Raw genomic sequence first — 19,537 nt, forward strand, 5'->3', positions numbered from 1 at the left:
AGTTGTGCTGCCACGGGGAAGCTGGAACGCAATCCGTGCGGGCAGCGGGATCCGCAGGCACCGGGAGCCAGCAGCGTTTCGAGCAGAGAGCGGGCAGAAATTCTTCCAGAAGGACTCGCCATCGCACGTCCCCCCGTGCTCTTTTTCTTTCCATGGGAAAGGAGGGGTTGGACTGAGGCACTGTAAATAATACAACTAACCAGAGGCATTTTTAGATGCTCTAACACTAAACTGGATTTTCTCTAACATACATCCTGTACTCCTCTCGGGATGGTATAATTTATTTAAGTTAGTGCTCTTGGTATGTCTTTATTAGGAGTAGGAGCAACAGTCAAAAAGAGGTAGCGGTCAAGGAAGCTGAAGGACTCTCATCTCTTTCTCAAAATAATAAGTATTTTTAAGTAGACCCAGTGTTTCTTCTACCGGACTAAATAAAGCATTCCAGCATAAAACAAACACGTCTTCCCATTTAGGCTTTCATTGCACAAGTCCTGTTGAAATTCATACTAAGAGGGCTTGAGAATTTCCCTCCCATAGACGATCCCAGCGTTCGGCATTGTGTCCTGCCCGCCTCGCGCTCGGGGACAAACACAGCTGGGTGCTCAGGTCCGTGCTCGCCGGAGCTACGGGGAGAGCTGCCGGTGGTGGGAGCTCATCGAATGGAAACGTCTCACGTGCATTGTCTGCGTGACTGTGAGAAGCACGTCTGGTTTTAACTACACTTTCTGAAGTGTTACAGGCAATACAGTTGCTCTTTTCACTGGATATTGCTTACTTTTCTTCGGGATCACAAATATTTGAATACAATTATTCAGTCAGCTGGACATCTTTTTCCTCCCATTTCTACTCAAACAGTAGTAGAATTTGGTGTTGATTTAAAAGACTGTCTGCCTTAAAGCAGATTGCAGAGTTTGCACACTGTGAATTGTAATTAAAGTGTAAGGGGTGCTTATTATGTCAACAACTGGCATGAGAACCCCCGAGCAGCAGGTGACCCCAAACATGTGACGTTTGTGACAGCTAGGATCCTTCTTTCACTGGTTTAGCAATCTGAAAGACCAAATTGAAAGAAGCCCAGAGGCTGTATATTTCATTAAGTCCCAAGGGAAGTGTGGGATACAGCTTCCTTCTGCTTTGCTGGGACGTAGCCAAAAACTTTCTAGAGGCTCTGTTTTTGACAGAGGCTTGCTGAAGGGGGGGGAAAAAACCTTCCACCAATCACCCATAGGACCATAAATTTGACATTTCCCACAGTTTCTTTGAGGCACTGATGTTGCTGTGTCAGCAGTATGTCCCAAATCTTGTGTTGTATTGTTTGAAAAGGAACAGTCAAACTTTCAGGGGAGCTGAAATGTTTTTCTTCATTGTCCAACAGCTCCTCTGCTGCAAAACCACAAAGGATTATAAAACACACCTCTCAAACCGAGGGCTGCTTTTATCCAAAGTAGGTGCCGCGCACATTCACAGAGCCTACATCGTTTTCTGAGGCAGCAGAACACAGACGCTAACATTTCATCCGCGTTACAAAGCAGGCAGTAGAATATCATTTATAGACACATCAGACCCAATTGCAGCATTGATAAGGAAAGGAGCCTTATGAAAATACTGCGCTAAATTTAGCTCCAGCGCAATTCCAGTTGGGTTATGTAAAGAATAATAAGCTCGGCCCAAAGACTGAATTATGGGTCGCAGCGCAGCCTGTAATTTATTTTAAAATAATCCTAAGTTCCGTGTTGGACAAATTCTTCATCCTCAGCCCCTGCGCCGCATCCCTCCGGTCCTCTGTGAGCGGCCTGCGGTGCAGCCAGCAGCCCGTCGGGCGGCCGGCCGGCCTCCCCTCAGCCGCTGCTCCGCGCCGGGGAGACTTCTCATCTGCGTCACTGAGTTCAACTGAGTTCTTTCCAAAAGGTTTTAAGCAGGAAAATGGCGAATACTGTGCTCATTGTGTTCCTGCATGTTTTCTTGCCCTCACACGGGGATCTCTCTGCCTTTCTATCCCACTGTACTGCAGCGTTTCCTCTCAGCTCTTTCACGTGCCTTCTGATTCTAGATACTTCCCCTTCTGTGATAGCGCCTTATCCCATGACAGGAGAGGGCATTTTTGTCCTCCTTGAGTCAGCTTACATATATATGTTTTCAGTTAGTCTCAGAAGGAGGAAGGGTTTAGGATTCTTGACTCCTGAACACGATCGTCGTCAGTTCTGCCACTGATCTAGTAAGTAGCTCCAGTCAAGTTACTTAACCTACCGAGTCATGCTCCCTCTAGATACTACAGTAGCTAATATTTTATGAAGAAAATAGATCAAGTTAGATAAAGATAAAATAGCTTTAATAGTACTTCTATTTCAAAGGGGTATTTTGAGAATTAATGTTGACGAAATTCTTTGATCTTGGATGAAAGATGCTTTAGAAATGTAAAATATCTTTGTTATTTGTCATCTCCGGCTGTGCAATTTTTCTCAGAAATTAAATTTTCGAAAACACGCGGAAGGTTTCAGTGTAGCTCTGATTGTTAAACTTTTTTTTTAGAAGAGTTTCAGAAAAAGTGACGGGGTTGTTTGTGATTACACGTAGTACAATATGTTAGTTTAGATGCGAGTAATCCGGAGTTGTTAATGCAACTTCCCGTGGCACTCCTGAATTTGGCTCCATAGTTCGATGCTATAAATAATAAAATAACCAAAATGCTGAGATTGTGAAAGTAGTTTCTGAGCCCTTTCTGCATAGCTTCCCTCATATAAAACCGTGTGCTGTTACCAGTCGCACAGGATTGCATCATTATTTCTAACCCTACATGCAGCGCGTGGTCAGACTGCCACCGACACAGAGCTGGGTCCCAAGAATTACTTGAGCAGAGTCTCAGCTCGGGCCGCAGCAGATGTCTTTGCATTTTCTTTCAGTGCAATATGGTAAAGACCTGCAAACAACCTCTGCCCTGCCAGCAAACAAATGTATGAAAATACTGTTAAAAATGGCAGAGGAAGTAGTCGTAAGTCAATGAGGTGGTTATGTTTGGTCTATTTTTAATTTTTGGACAACTGCTTTATTTCTTTTGAGCGGTCAGCTTCTAAGTGAACTCTTTTCCAAATGTAACATTGTACCTTTAACTTTTTGGAAGGTTTGTTTCTGAGAAAACATTAATAATATTTTTATCCGGGAACAGTTAGCTTTTTAGTCCATCTGAAGTTTTCAGCCTCTATAACGTACTGCTTGCTAAAAGGCACACTCAACAATGCATTAAGTGCAACAGAATATTCCTTTGCAGGATTCCCTTTGTTGCAGACATTTTCTATGACATTTTAGTCAATATTTGCATGGCAGACTGTCCAAAATTATTTTGTTTTAGGCACATCACTGATAACTGGACCCATATTCTTTATCATTCTTTTACATTCATTAGTCACTCTGTAGTGTTTTTAACATTTTAAAACACTCATGCAATTCAAAGGAAAATAGATTTCAGCCAAAACGCCTTCAAAATTATCTTTTTCCCTTTGAGTTATTCAGCGATTTTTAACACTTCGTATGTTTGATGTTTTTTTCTTTAGTCTCAGCAAGGCAAAGTTTTTGCAGGCTTTGACTACACTAAAGATAGGATTTTGATAGAAAAAATGTGAGGTAAACTGAACTTAATGTGAAAATGTTATCAGACATGGTGTAAGGTGTAGCCAGCCAAAAAACCTGGCTATTTGCCTTCTGTGTAAAAGGTAATTTAAAAAAAAAAAAAAATTACAACAAAACTAATTAGCAGATATTCTAATGCAAGAAAATGTTGCTGTTAGTAAAGTTTCTTCAATATGCCAGAAAGCAGATGGTGGCAATGGAATAGCGTTTTCTTTTGCCAGCTTTTCTATATGCTTTCTAAACCTGCAAGAGCTTTTGCTATTCAGTATTCAAATTTCTGACACTCTATGATCTTTTTCATCTTAAAACAGAAATAGAAACTGAAACTTAAAAATGTAATCAAGTCAAGCTGTCTGTTCATCGGCTCATAACCATGGCTTTAAAAGTTTGATTAAAATTTTGTCTACACAATGTAGTTACAGGTTCTGAGAGCTCTGGGCTTTTCTGTTTTTAATTTTCTCCCTCAAAATTCAGTTTTTCAGCACTGGGACCAAGTGAAAACGGATTTTAGGTGGTATTTTCAGAGTCAACACTTCCATCTTAATCTTTTTCAGTGTGTGTGTGGAGGAGGGAATCCTACCTTTTATATCTATATACCCTATTCTTTCATATATTTGTAATGATCCACAGTCCTTTGAGATGGAGATACAGTTCCATTTCTCCATTATTTATGGCCGTTGTACCTTAGATTTTGCTGTAACTCAGTGTGGTATCAAGCCTGCAGGATGTTACTTCTCTCTGAGTTTTAACTTTATCTTCTACTTGCGTGGCTTACAAATACAGGAGAAACACAGAACAAGTAGGCTGCCTACCAAAAGGCTGCTTTTTTTCTGCCCGAGTCTGTGTTGTTGATGCCAACATGATACTGATGCAACAAAACACGTCCTGATTTTTATGGTAATTCTCTGTTCTTCTTTGCAGTCTGCAATATTGTGAGAGTAGAAACATATCCATAGAGCAGCAATCAGTGGCAATTCTTTGTGGGCAAAATCCTATGACTTTTCAGTTGGAGAAAGGCTTTGGGTTGATGGCAATATTTCTGCAATTATTTTCAGAAACAAGGCAAGAGAGGGCAAGGTAGGGATGGAGGAAAGGGAGCTATCAAGCAGTTTTTTCTGCTGTATAATTTTATATATACGGATGTTTTTTTGCCAGCAGTTTAATTTTGCATAAAGCTTAAGAAAACCTGAAATGGAAATTTTTCACATGCCACGTTGAACTCCTCAGAGTGCACAAAACAAGGAAAAGACATCTGCCAGAAAAAAATAAAACAATAAAAAATAAAAATTGGCCACTATAACCAAATATGTACTTAGCAGGGGCTGAAATGGGAGCCAAGAGGAAAGGTGTCAGGTACATCAAAATGAAAGAGGGTTGTGAAAACGGAGCAGCTAATGTAGATCCATAATAAAAAATAAATGCATGAACTCTGTTCAGGTTGCCCCTTCTGTAACTTGGTATTCATGCTATTGACAAAAACTCCATGAAATATTAGTTCACCCTTTCATTATTACTTAAATAATCACACATATTTTTATTATCAACATTATTTTTCCTTGCGTGAAACAGAATAATCCTTAATAGGAAGAATGGGCCAATTTCTCCAGGAGTTAGCTTTTTTTAAGTATTCTTTATTCTGTTTGAGGTATGGATTCTCACTTAAATTTTATGGTTAAGAGTAGGAAAACGTCACACCTGTCCTTTCGGAGAACGAGGAGAGGGAGAGGTTGACGGAGGAGAAGGTTGGGGGTTTTGCCCAGTGTGTTTATTTGGTGAGGGTTTTTCTTTGTTTTTGCTGGCTGATGAAGTCTTGGACGGCTCCGGCAGTGGAGAGAACTTAGCAAGAGGCACAGGCTGAAATATGTGAATGCTCTGATGGTCTCCAGAAACAGCTAGTTTATTAGTGTGATGTTGAAAAGGCGAGCCTCGGAAAGCAGGTTCAGAAGGCTCCGCTCATTGTCAGGAGTACTTTTATTTGGCCTTTTGATGGAGGGCAGGTTTGGGCAATTCTTTATTCCTGCCCGCTATGGAAAATCTGGAGAGCCTCCTTGGTCGTGACCTTGCAGCAGTGCGCGCCGTGGCCCAGGGAGAGGCACCGCACCGCGCTACTGCCCGGGCAGCGAGGATAAAGGATGAGGATGGGCACTGCAGAGAATAGCCTGGGAATACGCAGCTCCCTGCCTCGGGTCCCATAAGGATGAGTTTGTCACAATAAATAAATAGCAAGAGGGTGGGGGGGGATAAAGATTAATTGGGTGACTGTACTACAGCCAATGGAGTCTCACCATATGGTGGACATAATCCTGCTTTGCTAATGTTAGTTTACTCACCAGTGTAAAATTGCACAAAAGCAGAGCTGGAGACTTTTACCAAAGCGACCAGATCTGCTCATCACTCAGTTTCATCTTCACTTGCCTTTGTACGTGATGTAAGGCATTACAAAAACTGCAATTTAGCCACCTTAACTGTTGCTGTTGTTATTGAGTTAGAATCTACTCCAGAGAGAAATGCAGAAACGATTTCTTATTCCTCAAAATATCCAGAAAAAAAAAAATGCAAGAGAAAGATAAGCCGAGAGTGACTGGAAATATCCCTTCTAGGTGACTTTGGATTCACTCTAGCAAGTAATTTTCTAGATAATGTAGTTGAAGGCTTTCTAAGCCAGCGTTGCCGTTGCCATTGTAATGGCTGTATCGGTGGGAATGATACTTTATTATCAGCAGCGGCGGCTTGATTGCTCGGCTCCTGGCTTTTTACTCCTTTTGGTAACTGTGCTTCTGAAGGTAAATCACTTAACCTCTATGTGCCTCCTTCATCCCTTCGTAAAGCGGGCACAGTAATGCTCACCTTTCCCACAGAGGTATTGTAAAGCTTAGTTTAATGTTAATAAGATGTTTTAATTTCCAGGATAAAAGGATGTTCTATAAATACACATTAGAAGTAATAATACTTTTAATGTATACCATTATTTTATAACAGTGCTTTTCTAGTTTTAGAAATTTTTTATTGGTTTGCAATTATTGCAGAATCCGTTTTTGTTAATTAAAGATTGACATTCGGGCAAAATTCGTTGAATTATTCTATAAATTCCGTTCTGCGTGCGCTGCGCATGCCCAGAGCCGTGCTCACCTGCACTTTGGGATCATCAGTACGGCCCTTCGGCTTTTAAAACAACTCTTCGATGCGTGTGCTCAGAAGTTTGATGGCTCCTAAATAGAATGGTTCAAATATTTCAAAGCACTTGAGATTCGTATAGTGTGAAGCAATTTAAAATTATTGTACTGCAATTAATTTTAAATAACTGAGCACTGCATATGTCTAGAAACCCATACAGATCCAAATGGAAGCTCTCTAAAAATTGAAATGATTCAATAAATTTAAATCACTCTGAAGAAATGGATGTAAGTACTGTAAATCATTTTGTGAGGGGGATAGGCAAATTTTGTAGAACTGAATCTGAGGGTAGAGACTCTAATTAGATATTTTATTTTGGGGTTTATGATGATGAAATGTAGGTTAATTTATATTTCCTAGGGATATGAGGGCAGCTCTTGTTGATCCATATGGTTCCTTGTAGCTCTTACATAGGCTGCTTTTTTTTTTTTTCATTTCCCAAGATTACAGAAACTTAGCAATCCAACTTTGCACATATTTTTTTTCCATTACAAATATCTTTCCCTCCAAATCTGTATAAAAAGACATGAGAAAAATATTGGTCCACAGCTAGAAATGCCAAGTGTATTTTTAAATGCAGCTAAAAAAGTACTGCAGAATTAAACATTGTACAGCATGGAAGCTAACATTTTGCGGAGCTGGGCTGCTCAATGAATATGAATTTCCATCAGCCTAAGCCGCCGGCTCAGGTAGGGCCTGTATCTGCAGATACCAACGCGGATTACTGTCTGATGGCGGTCCGCGAGCCTACGGCGTGCTCCCGCTCCTTTCCCCACGGACGTATCAGAAAGATGCTATCTGATGGAGGAAGGCTGGTGAAAATACCGACGCGAGACCTGTCGAGAGCGGTGCCGTTGGCTGTAGATCAGCTCCAGGAGAACGGGCGCGTGGGATCCTCCACCCCGGCTCTCGCTGTAGGGCTTCGGTTCCTCCCGAGCACCAGAGCCAGGAACTGGGGCCGCGCACGGCCCTCGCCAGGCCCTTCCATCCCCTGCCACCTGCGGAGGGTCGGGACGGCGCGGCCTCGCTCCTGGCACGCGCGCTTCCCCCGGGGACGTTCCCTCGCCAGGGCCTGGCCACCGGCCTCACGGGTGGGCCAAGGCCCGTGGCGGCCGGGGGGCCGCTCCGACGGCCCCTGTCGCTGCCGGCGGGGAGGAACATTTTGCGTGGGGTTTGCTCCAGAGCTGGTGGGCTCCTCGGGGCCGAGGAAGCGCGGAACGCGAGAGGGGCCCCTCTTCAGGGTCTTCCTTAAGGCCTTACCTTACTTTTAGACAGTTGTCATTATCTTTGTCTAAAGGTCATGGCTAAATTGAATAAAAGGAAAGCTGTGTGTTCCTGTCGATGCACAATGGCAGTATTGACTTTCCTAATCCAGTTTGCTGAGGGGTGAGAGAATTAAATTAGATATCTAAGCACAGAAATTGAGAGCCTTTGAAAACAAAGATAAGGAGACAGCCTGTATTTTCCTTTTCCTGGGAGCTCTGGGCTCAAGATTTTGCAGGTGTGTCATCTGATCCATGGCTTGCATCGATCAAAACTGTGCCAATGCATATTTAATTAGCAAGGGGACCCTGGATGCATTATGGCCATCATCCCTATATTGAATGGACTGTCAGACTTTCTGAATGCCTCCCCACCCCCCCGCTTCGTTGTTTGGGGAGCTTCTGCATTTTGTCTGAGCAGCTAAAAGTTTCTTTGTTTTTAGCTGGTGATGCATACAGCACCACTGAGGAGAATACAAACAAGTAAAGTCCTAAAGTGTTTATTTTGTCTAGGAAAAAGGGCTGAACCAATTTGAATCCTCTGGGTAACGGATTTTTGTATCTCTTGGAATTAAAAAAACACAGTCGCATGATGTTTACTTTAAGAATATTTTATTATAACAAATAAAATCTGTGCTGTGGGATTTCTTAAGGAAGCCTTTGATGACAATTTGAATTAAGTCAAAATTAACGTTTGCTACTGCAAAGGAATAAATAGAAAATGTTCCAGAAATGAATCAGTAAGCAGGAATCAAAGGCTGTAAACTGTTTTAAAAACAAACATTTAGAAGTGAATCAAATACTTGTTTGTAATATCAAGGAACAAATATGGGAATACACAGATTCCCCGCATTCTAGGCTATCACACGATAGCAGTAAATCATTTATGGGCTAGTGAGAACAAAGAAAGTTGATTTAAAATGAAACCATTCTGATACAGCTCTTGGGTCTCATACCCTTCTGGTTAAGTTGCGTGTTTTTCTTCTTGCCGATGACGAGGGAGGTAACCCGAAATTTTCGCGTCCTGAGAAGTTAGCCCTGGAGTTGGGGAGATCTTTGTTTGCATCCACCTTGTTACAAAGCCGCCCCGGCAGACAGAGTGTTGCCTGATAAACAGATGTAATACACAAAGTCTGCTCACAATAAAGAGCAACAGACTGTGGGCACATGTTTTGGTCTCATTCAAACTCATCAGCATAGTCTAGCTAGCTGTTTTGTTGCTAGTCTACTTACGGGGTAGCTTAGTAGCGTCTTACTGGTGAAGTAACAAGGAGTTTTTTTGCCACAAAAGTTTTGTGGCAAGGGCTCATGGGAAAATCATTTGCATACATCTTGTTACAAAGGCTGACTACTTCCTGGCTTAGACAAAGTGTTGCCTGATAAACAGACTTAACACACAAATGTCTGTCTGGAATAAACAACAGCAAGCTTTGATTTACATTTCCATTATCAAAGATAATCTCTTTCCCAGTGTACAGGAATTAAGAGTCCTTGCCTGATAAAAAACCAGGCTGGCATGGCGGGGATTTTACCACTGCAGAACCCGTCTTCGTCAGCTGAGGGGCTGTGGCATACTGTATTGGGGGGTATAAAAGAAAACTGGAAATCTGGTATGGATATATGTACGTGTGACGGTGAGGTGGATGATAATGAAGCACTTTGAACTCCCTATAAAAGTTGACTTGAAAGCGATGGCTAGAGTTAAACAGAGACCCAGGCCTTCCTTAAATGAAATAGTAGTAGCCACCAAAATAGCCATAAATAATAATTGTAGCATATATAGAGCAATGCATATGTGTTTATGTTATAACGTGTAATGAAGGGAAAGTGAGTGTAAAAAGCCTCAGTCCTGTTGCTGGTTTCTGTTTGTAAATCCCTTAAGCTCACCACGTAAGGTTGTGTATAAAGGAGCATGATTTAGATTTTTTTAAACATATATAAATCTTTGGTAGAATCCATGCCCAAAATTATAGATGAAAAATTTATTGCATGAACACAACCCAGCCGTATAAATATTTTATTACAAATAGGACTCTGAAACTTGAATAAAATATGTCAGTTTATTATACGGTATTTCCCCCCCTAAAACATGATATGAATGGAAAATTTAACTTGTGCACTTCCCCGGTGTGCCGAGGAGGTGCGGGGCTGGCAGAATCGGACAAGGGGCCCGCTCTCCTTGGCCGCAGAGCAGGCTCGGCGTGGGCAGCGGCAGCGCCGGCCGCTTCTTTCGGCACGACGTGGCCATCGCCCGCGTGCCCTTCTGCTGGTGAGGGCTCGGCTTCGCTTGGGGCTGCCTCTTCCTGGGTCGGAATAATCCGAGACCCGGTGAGGCGCTTTGTCCAGCAGGCGACGAGGCTGGCCCCGGACTGCCACCCGAGGCTGGAGTCTGCAAAGCGCGGCGTGTCGAGGAAGTGCGAGTGTCCAAGAAAACGTCCCGTTTTTCCCAAGTCGCGTAGCCAAGGAGTAGTTTAACGCTGGGAAGTGCCATGACGCTCGGCGCGGGTTTTTTTTTTTTTTTTTTGCAGAGGAGCGTAACAGCTCTTCACCGTCTGCGTCGTGGTCTACGAAAAAGAACAACATTGTCAGTCTGTTGACATTGGTCCTGTCCACGGGCCAGACTTTCCTGGGAATGTTTTATTCTCTCCAAACAATGGAGCGCTCCCTTCCAGAGCAGCGAGCCTTGCCTCCACGCAGCCGTCGCGCAGCCGGGCTGTAACCCACTCCTGCTGCAGCCGAAAATGAAAATTACATCCTGAAAAGTCCCGAGCTTTGGCTGGGGCTGAAGGCCCCTGCCTGCGTGTGGCTGGAGGCCGTGCAGACCTAGGGCTCGGGCGCCACTGCCTCGATTGCACGGGGGCAGCCAGAGAGGAACGGAAAATAGAGGTAGAAAGTGCTACTTCAGGAAAACTAGCCTGTTTTGTTGCTGTTTTCCTTTTTTTTTTTTTTTTTCCCTTTACCCCTTAATCGTAGTTGATTCTTGGAAGTAGAGAGTAGAATTTCTTTGACGTTATTTTCATTTCTTGGTTGCAGCTGGTGCCAGGTCTGCTCGAGCTTCTCCTGGCCGGTAACCTGGACTCAAGTGTCCGTAATCCTGCTAACTCCAGCAAGTTGAGGGTTAAAAATCCCAACCACTAACTTTTCTTTAACTAAAAAAGCCCCCAAATAAAACCCATTGTGCTATTCAAGGTTAAGCTTCCTTAAATATAAAACTAGATTCCTGGGTGATTTTTTATTTTTTTTTAAATCAGCAATCTTAATAGTGGTTCCTCACTATAATATTTCCAACTCCATCTGAAATCATTTAAATCCTCCCCTTAATAACATGCACTTTATTGTAATATACAGATTCTTTGGCTTCCTACCAGCCTTAGCTTAAGGCACCAATGAAACTCGTTGCCGCAGGGGGCCGTGGATTCAAGAGGGGCTCGCATCTACTGTATATTTTGTTTTGTATGTTTTCCAATGGCTCTAATTATTGCAGGTGGTAGAATTTAACTGGCGGTGTTGTTGCTAAAGAAAATAGGCATAAAGTGTATACTGTTTTGCAGAGTGGCTATCAAATATATAGAAAAGAGAAAATCAAATGAATTGTTAAACTGCTCTATAGTAAGTGATTTTATTGATTTAATGCAAATGCTTATGAAAACGATCTTCCATTTATATCAATTATGTATGGGCAAAAATTAATTTATTCCTCCGGTCACCTGTTTGGCTAACTGACTCAGCAGGACACGCTTTCCCCCTCCTGTTGTATCCCAGCCCGCAAAAGAATAAACATTCAGAAAACTGGAATTTTAAAGTTTCCATGTGCAAAACAACAAAAAAGCCCCGACAGGAGTTACTGCCAACTGCTGAAAAAGCAGAGAGCGAGCTGGGGAGGGTGAGCAAGACTCGTCCTAGGCAAGACTGTAAAATACAACGGCTCTGATTTTGCCAATCCCTTAACCATGTGGCGGCACATTTATATGTACCGGATCATCTGCGGCATCTGAATAAAATCAGGGAAGCAAAATTCTGCATATAAACATTTTGGCTAAGTGCCTTAACTCAGTCTTCTTATCTGGGGTTTCCACAAGATGCCACCTTGCATAACAATGCCGAGCGTACGCTTGCCCAGTGCACATTTTCGGTAGCCTTCCGTGCTCTGTGTCGCAGTGCATATTGTTTTTAATTCTGCCTCCTCCTGCTTTTTATTGCCCCATGCCTCTCCGCGAAGAATACTGCTGAAAGCTTTTGTTGTCTTTTTTTTTTTTCAGAAATTAGTATTTAATTTCAGCAGAAGGGGTGGGCTGCAGGAAAACAGAATTTAGCAAAATGTATCACAGTAGCCGGAGTAATAAAAGAAGAAAGTTAAGATTCAGTGTGCAAACAAATGCCCTGTGGTCAGTAGAGGCTCCCTTTTGCGCCTAGCCCTGGTGTTGGAAAAGCAGCCCCGAGTGCAAACAAAAGTACTTTGTGTCTCAAAACCCAGGAGCAGTTCCCGACGTGCGCGCTGCTCGCGGGCTGCCGAGCTTTGCTGGGCGAAGGTGCCAGGCAGGGGGCTGGAGAGCGTCAGCTCCAAGCCCGGCTCCGGCGTGTGCCACCGCGCCCTCGTCCCTCGTGCTGCTTCACCGGCTTCGGTACCGTGTCGGGAGGAAAACAGGCTTTGAGTCCCATATTTGTGCAGCAACTTTTTCAAATGCGTCAGTTGTTGTGGGATTGTAACCCTACTTGGAGCGTAAAGCCCAAACGCTGCTTGAGCTGGGGCTTCTCGAAGGAAAACAAAATCCTGGAGAGTGAGCGAAAGCCTCGTGCATGCCCTGTAAAATGAAATCCGTCGGATGTGGGTTTTGAATGTTAACTCAATATTTTACATTTCTGATATGTTACCTTTGTGGCTACCTTTGTGCCATCGGAAACGTGAAACTTCCTGCCAAAATCTAGTGTCCAGAATATAACAGCAGTGTGCCTCTTAGGCGGTAGCCTATCTGCTGTCTGATTTCAGCTTCGTTAAAGATAGCCCCGAAAATGAATATTTAAAACAAGATTGCAGAAGTAAATTATTTCATTGGAATTCATTGCAGAAATTTTTAAAAAATTATAAATATAAAAGAGAGGAAACAGGCTCTGGACACATGGGGAAGCATACAAATTTTTAGCAGAACTTCATTTATTTTAAATAGAAATATCAGGATTTAAGCTTTTTTTGCTAAGTATTCTGAATATTTATATTTCGAAATTTATCAAAATTTGTTTTGCGAGCACATTTTTTTACATGTAGTTTTTAATTTATACAAGATTGTCCTCTAAGCTTCTGAATGATACCTAATGCATACAGTCAGCAGGTAAAAAAAAATTTGAATATTTAAAATAGGCATTTTCTTTATAGTGCTCTGCGGTAATTAAAATCTTCATTTGCTTAAAAGCAAGGAACCTTTTTAAAGCAATAAATTAGCATTGCTTGACCCAAGGTCACTAGTAGTACTGCTTCTTCCAGCGCTATTAATACCTCAAAGAAAAAGAAGGGGTGGTGTTATCACTCCGTTGCAATAGAAGTAAGATTTTCAATTTAATCACAGTTAAGTGTCATGACCTTTTGATCTTGCATTGACTTCTCACTGAAATGTGGTCAAATTTCAGACAGCTAATTCTAAACTCTGCAAAGTCAAGGTGAAGTCAGAAAATAGGTTCGCCACGAATTGAGGTGTTTTTGATGCAGTAGCAAGTGGTTTCGTTTCCTAAGTTTTGTTTCACTGCAAAAAACTTTTTTTATGGGCTCAATAAATTACAAAACAATTTCTGGAGGAAAAAAAAGTGAACTTTTTTTTTCTGTTTTTATGAATTGCAAAAACAGTAATTTGAATTTGCTGGTTTTATATATATTTTTTTTAATTTATATATTTTTTTTCTCCCATAGGTAGACTCATTTTTTCCAGTTCTTAGTGTTAGAAATAATTAAGAAGGAAAACAGTATTTGACTAAAGCTTCTACTAAGAATCATTTTCAAAGTGAAGAGCAATCATCTTCACATAGAGTTAATAATGTGTAAAAAAAAAAGCAAAACATTCATATTTACACCCATCCTTTTATAGGTCATTTTATTATTTCAGGCAAATATATTGTGTTGGTTGGAGACTGTTAGCTGGGAGTTTGTAGGACCCATTATTTGTACAAGTTCTAAAGCAGTTCGTCGAGTGTCTGATCTCATTTATAGCACTGCAAATCAGGGTAATACCGTTCATTTCAGTGGTCTTGGAGCACCGTAACCACTGCGAAAGTATGGCAAAAATCATCTCTTCTATCAGTTTTGCAGATTTTGTTTCAGAACTGTGTAGACAACAATCTCCACGACTTTGTAGTGTTGCTTAGTTACCTTTATATGCAAGCTTCAAAATCTGTTTTGAGACTTTACTATGTGTTGGATTAAGGCTCTGGCTTGTATACAACATAGAGGCTGCATTATAAAAAACATGTAGGAGAGTAGTTTAAATATGCCTTCTCTAAAAAGAAGGATTCTCAAAGCTTAATTTATGCAAACACACACACCAAGCACTCTGTGTAGTGCCGTAAACAAGATTCCCTTTTTTTTCTAGCAAAAAATCTTACCTAGGCACGGGACTTTTGCATTATCATGTCCTGGTGCAACATTCTTGTCCTTAGTTTGTACTCTCAGCCTTTTGAGGAAGTCTGGCGCCTCTGATCTATTTTCCACAGCAGACCCTGTAATTTTTGGCTGTATTTTATGTTTTTCAGATTCAAGTCAATCTGAAAGTCCCAGCCAGCCAAGTGAAGCTGATATTAAGGACCAGCCAGAAAATGGTAAGTTCTTACCTGCTGCTCCTGCTTTGGGATATTAAAACAGCCCATATTTATTAAGAATTTTTCCTATGTCTAATATAAAAGGACTATTCAGAATAATTGACATGGGATAGGTGCAGATAGGTTGTGTACTCTCCTCATAGTTCAAATGCTGCTTTTTCACTAATCTAAGTAGCATTTGTTTCTCCAGTCCTGGAGAGAGACATTTTTTCCTTTAAAAATCATTTTAATTAGGGAGATGCCATTAAAGAGCCTGCTGTATGCAACCCTTATCCTTATTCCTCCGTAGCAAAGGCTTTCAATCCCTGGGCCGTGAGTCATGACCCCCTAGGGGTGTGTAGTTCATCGCTTTCATTTTTATCTATGTGCTTTTAACTTCATTTTGTTTATTGATGCTCTCACATGACACACTGAAGTACCTAACTTTCGGTACGTGGCCAGCCATCATTTCAGAGTGTAGGATCTCAGACAGTCCCATGAAACAAAATGGTTGCTTTGAAATATGTTTCTGCAGACCCACTCTCTGCTGCAGAAACCTGCTAAGCAAATCTGAGCAGCAACACTCCAAACATCACACTTTCAGGGCAGGACTGCACACCTGCGAACATACCAGCTGCTCGGGCAGGTACCCACTGCAGGAATGATACAGGTGCCACCAGCATCGTCTGTATTATTTATGAGTGTGCTTTAAAGGCTGTAGATACTAGGGGTAAGCAGCACCGGGAGGCTCGAGGATAGCTTGTCGCGCCGTTTTCTCTGTGTGTTTGCAGTAGTAGTGCTTCAGGTTGTGGGCGCTCGGTCTTATTTGGAGGTAGCAGTGGGACTGTGAATTTGGGGAACGCTAATATTCTGTGAATGGGGACAGCTTTAAATTAGAAGCAATAGCTTCTACTGAATCGATGGCTTCCATTGTAAAACAGCATGAAAAAAATAATAATAGCAAATTTATGTAGGGAATGCATGTGAAAGGATAGGCACGTGTGTGAGGGAACAGCTTCTTGTTCTTTTTATGTTTAAGTAAGGTAGAGCTCAACAGGTTCTGTTCACCCATAGGCAACTCAGGTTTTCTTTACTACTACTTATAGTTAGGACTTAGAAGTATCGTCTCCCAAAGTGAAACTGAGCTAAGCAACTATTATTCATAGTTTTTCTTGACATTTTATTTGTAAACAGATTTATTTATTTTTTTATAAGACTTACATGTAGAAGGGAAATCCAGTGTTCTGGAGTGTACTGCTTATACACAGAAAAGAAGAACTTTGGTGAATGATTTGAGTCTCTGAAACCTGTCACCGTTTTGGGGACACTTAAATCCACCTATTGTAGAACTATTTTATGTGTAATAACAGAGATGTGACTGCCCTTTCACAGAGCAACTATCTGCTTTTGCCTCAAATCTTCACAGAGCATCCCTACAGCTGTGTGAGTGGTGAGTGTGTGTTTTGAGGACTTTATTAGTAGCCGGCCAAGCTGCGAGCTGAAATGAGGTTGAAGGGCTGCGTTCAGATCGGGACTGCATTTGGATCGGGGTTTAAGTGGCAGATAGAATTCACAGAAGAAGAGGTTCAGGTACATGAACACTTAAAAAACACGAGTGTATATTATAGGGCACAGGGCCCGCTGGGCTGGTAAGATTTTGGCTTTGGGGGATTCCTGTATTTTCCTCCCACTGAAATCTGAAAGGTTTCGTGTTTTGATGGGTTTCGTACTGCTCATCTCTAAGTATACCATCTTAAAACGTTTTTGTTGTTTTTGAAAGACAGTGCCTAATTTCTCTTATCAATCCTGTTCACAGAAATTCTAATTTGTAGCCAAAGGATTGCGAGGTTAAGAGAAGAACTGACTAAACTGTGATTTTTGTTCTGCCAATTCTTGGATTTTTTTGTGTGTGGAATATGTTGCCTATGTTTATTAAATCATATTTTAATTTAGAATGTATTAGGCACCAAGCATGTTATTATTTCATGTTTAGATAATATTCTTTCACAGCTATTAAACCACAGTTCTTCTTACCCTGCAGTTTCTCAGTCTTAAGGAAGCTCGTTTCTCAACAACCACCACGAAAAGCAGCAATGTCAGTGTTTAATAATGTAAAATCTGTAAAAGCCTAGTGAAATGAAATATCTCTGATTTGGAGCCTGAGTCTTCCTTGTAAAACAAGCTTTTAGTGAATTCTTGGAACTTCGCTGGTGACCTGTTAAAGGTACTTTTTTTTAATAAACAGGAAAAAGATTTTTCTTTTTCTCATTTTTACTAAAGGGTATTTTTTCCCACCACAGCAGAATCCTCCTAACTAATTACGCACCTTTTGCAGTGCCTGTGTGGGAGATTTTCTTTACAAATGCATCTAACGCGGGCTGTTGGCCCTAAAGGGGCTGCTCCCCCTGGGCAGACGCTGAGCTCATTCTCAGCGCACACAGCCCCCAGCTTGCAGTGTACCCAGCCTGTAGATCAACACAGATCTGCAGCTCTTATCTACTGAACGTGAGGATGAAAGCAAAACTGCAGGCTTTAGAAAATGAAAAACTGCACGCACAGAAACGGACACAATAAATCATATTAACTGCGTTGTTCTACACTTGCTGTAGACCCACTTCCACAGGGCCTGATCCAACTCCCTCTGGAGTCGATGGGAGTCTCATAATTGATTTTACTGAGAGTGGGAATGAGCCCACACAGGGAGGATTTTTTTTTTTTTTTAAATCAAAGAAAAATAGCATTATGAATAATCTTATTCCCACTGATGCTAACAGCAGAATGACCAGATTGAGGGCAGGTTTGGAATCATTCTGCATGTGTTTCTGTAAGGCACAAAGAAGCATATCGATTAAGTACTACCTTTTACATGCATGCATTCCTTCATTTTAAAAAAATAAATCTTTAAAGGCCTTGTGAGGGTTATACAGCCTCTCTACTTGCCTGTTAATATCCTTTCTGTTCCACTCCATAAATTCTAGAGCTATTTATTATACACATATATTTTGCATACCTTGAGTAATGTAGGTTCAAAAGGGTCAACTATACAGCCCTGAAAAAGAAGGCCTCCTACTACAGATTTTAATTTATCATTTTAATTTGTATGTGTTATTTAGAAAAACCTGTATGTCTAACCTTCATTAAAGTGAAGTTCATGGGAAAAAAAGCTTTTATTTTTTAGAGCCACCCCTCTTTTCTAGTGGGCTTTACAGTTGCATTTTATGGAGCAGAATCATCTCGGAGAGAGAAGATGGTGACATCTTCTGCTCTCAGTGGTGGCTCGAACACAAACTCTAACCTGTACTTCAGCCTTCATTAAGCCAGAATCATTTTCAGGCACTTAACTGACCGCTAGCTCTGCAAGAATTTACAGAAATACTAAGAATTTTATTTTTTCGAAAGAGAGAGAGAGAGAGAATCCAGCGTGATGGTCATGAAAGGCAAGCATGCAGGCAAGACGAGGCTTATTCCTGCATGCTTGGTCCACGGTCCAGATGTCTTGTCCTGGAACTGGGGAGAAAGCTAACCTGTAAGCAAACAGTGTGCATGGTGCTGCTGTCCCCCAGTCCTTTACCACGGAAAAGAGCTTCTCAGGGAGAGGAAGAAAACCCAGAACGTGTCTGTTTGTTACGTGGGTGAGGAAATTTGCAGGAGGGATGTTGAAAGAAGCACGCAACTTCATTTGAAAGGCAGGAGCGTGTTCAGATGTCCTGATATTTTGCTCAAATGAGTGTTTTTTTTTCTGACCAGCTGGGTGGAACACCCGCGTGGAAAATTCCCCACTTTTGTAGTTGCCTAATGGTATGTAAAAGCTTCATTTCAGTTGGCACCGCAAAGCGATTTTGCAATTCACCCAATCAAAAAAAAAAAAAAAAAAAAGATTATTGATTTTAAGAGCTTGTTAAACGCACTGGTTCGGTGTTGATTTTTATAAACAAACTAGTTTTCAGCGAACCGAGGGTGACAAAATGGCTAGTCTGATGTAGTGAAGGGACTGCGTGCCTGGGGATCAGCAACAACTGAATTCCAGGCTCAGCACTGCCGTGGACTCTCTCTAGGGCTTTTATTCTTTCTTTCAGTCATGGAAACGTCTATCGGATAGGTTTTCTTTTTGTAAACGGGATTACTTTAAACTTTTGCAGGAAAACTTTTCAGTCTTTCTTGTCTGCAAAGTGGGGATGGTTGTGATGCTAGCTTTCGGAGATTCACCGAGCATTGATAGCCAAATCCTGCTCTGCTCCGGCAGGAGTTTAACTGCGGAGGAAGGCAGAGCACAACCTGGTTAATAGCGGTGGTGCAGGGCCGTGCCAGTGCTGCCAGACCTCCATCGGGCGAGGTGTGTGCTTGATGTGGTAGCACTGGAGGATCGCTGACTGCAGCGTGAAGGTAGGGGCGAAGCGTGCTGCTTAAAGCCGGGGAAGGCCGTGTCATTTCTGCAGACAACTGATGGCTCTCGAGCATGTGTTCCCGCGATTCGATCACTCGAGTCGGTAGCACACCACTTTAATTGTAGATTAGCGAGTTCTTTTTAAAGAAGTTGATAAATTCTCCCGTTTCAAGTGAGCGAGACAGCAGTCATTATTACAGCTGATTACAAACGTGTGCCAAATTCATTGCTCAAACAAATTATATGGAGGGAGAGGCATTTATCTGAAAAATAAAAATGTTTAATGCCCAAACCAAATGCTTTTTGCTTTTAA

The 19,537-nt window shown here is 41.8% G+C and overlaps 1 protein-coding gene across 18 annotated transcripts in view; it reads left to right on the forward strand.

Moving 5' to 3' along the window:
• NFIA (nuclear factor I A) overlaps positions 1-19,537 on the forward strand; it is a 351,994-nt gene that overhangs the window by 220,983 nt on the left and 111,474 nt on the right. For 16 of the 18 annotated variants that reach the window (XM_048062022.2, XM_048062027.2, XM_048062024.2 and 13 more), the window contains exon 3: positions 14,796-14,861. The exons of the other annotated variants lie outside the window; for them this stretch is intronic. In XM_048062022.2, coding sequence (XP_047917979.1) covers positions 14,796-14,861 — 66 coding nt within the window. The remainder of the gene's footprint in view (positions 1-14,795; positions 14,862-19,537) is intronic. 18 annotated transcript variants of the gene reach the window in all.

Source organism: Anser cygnoides, chromosome 8 (assembly GCF_040182565.1).
Source record: "Anser cygnoides isolate HZ-2024a breed goose chromosome 8, Taihu_goose_T2T_genome, whole genome shotgun sequence".
NCBI lineage: Eukaryota > Metazoa > Chordata > Aves > Anseriformes > Anatidae > Anser > Anser cygnoides.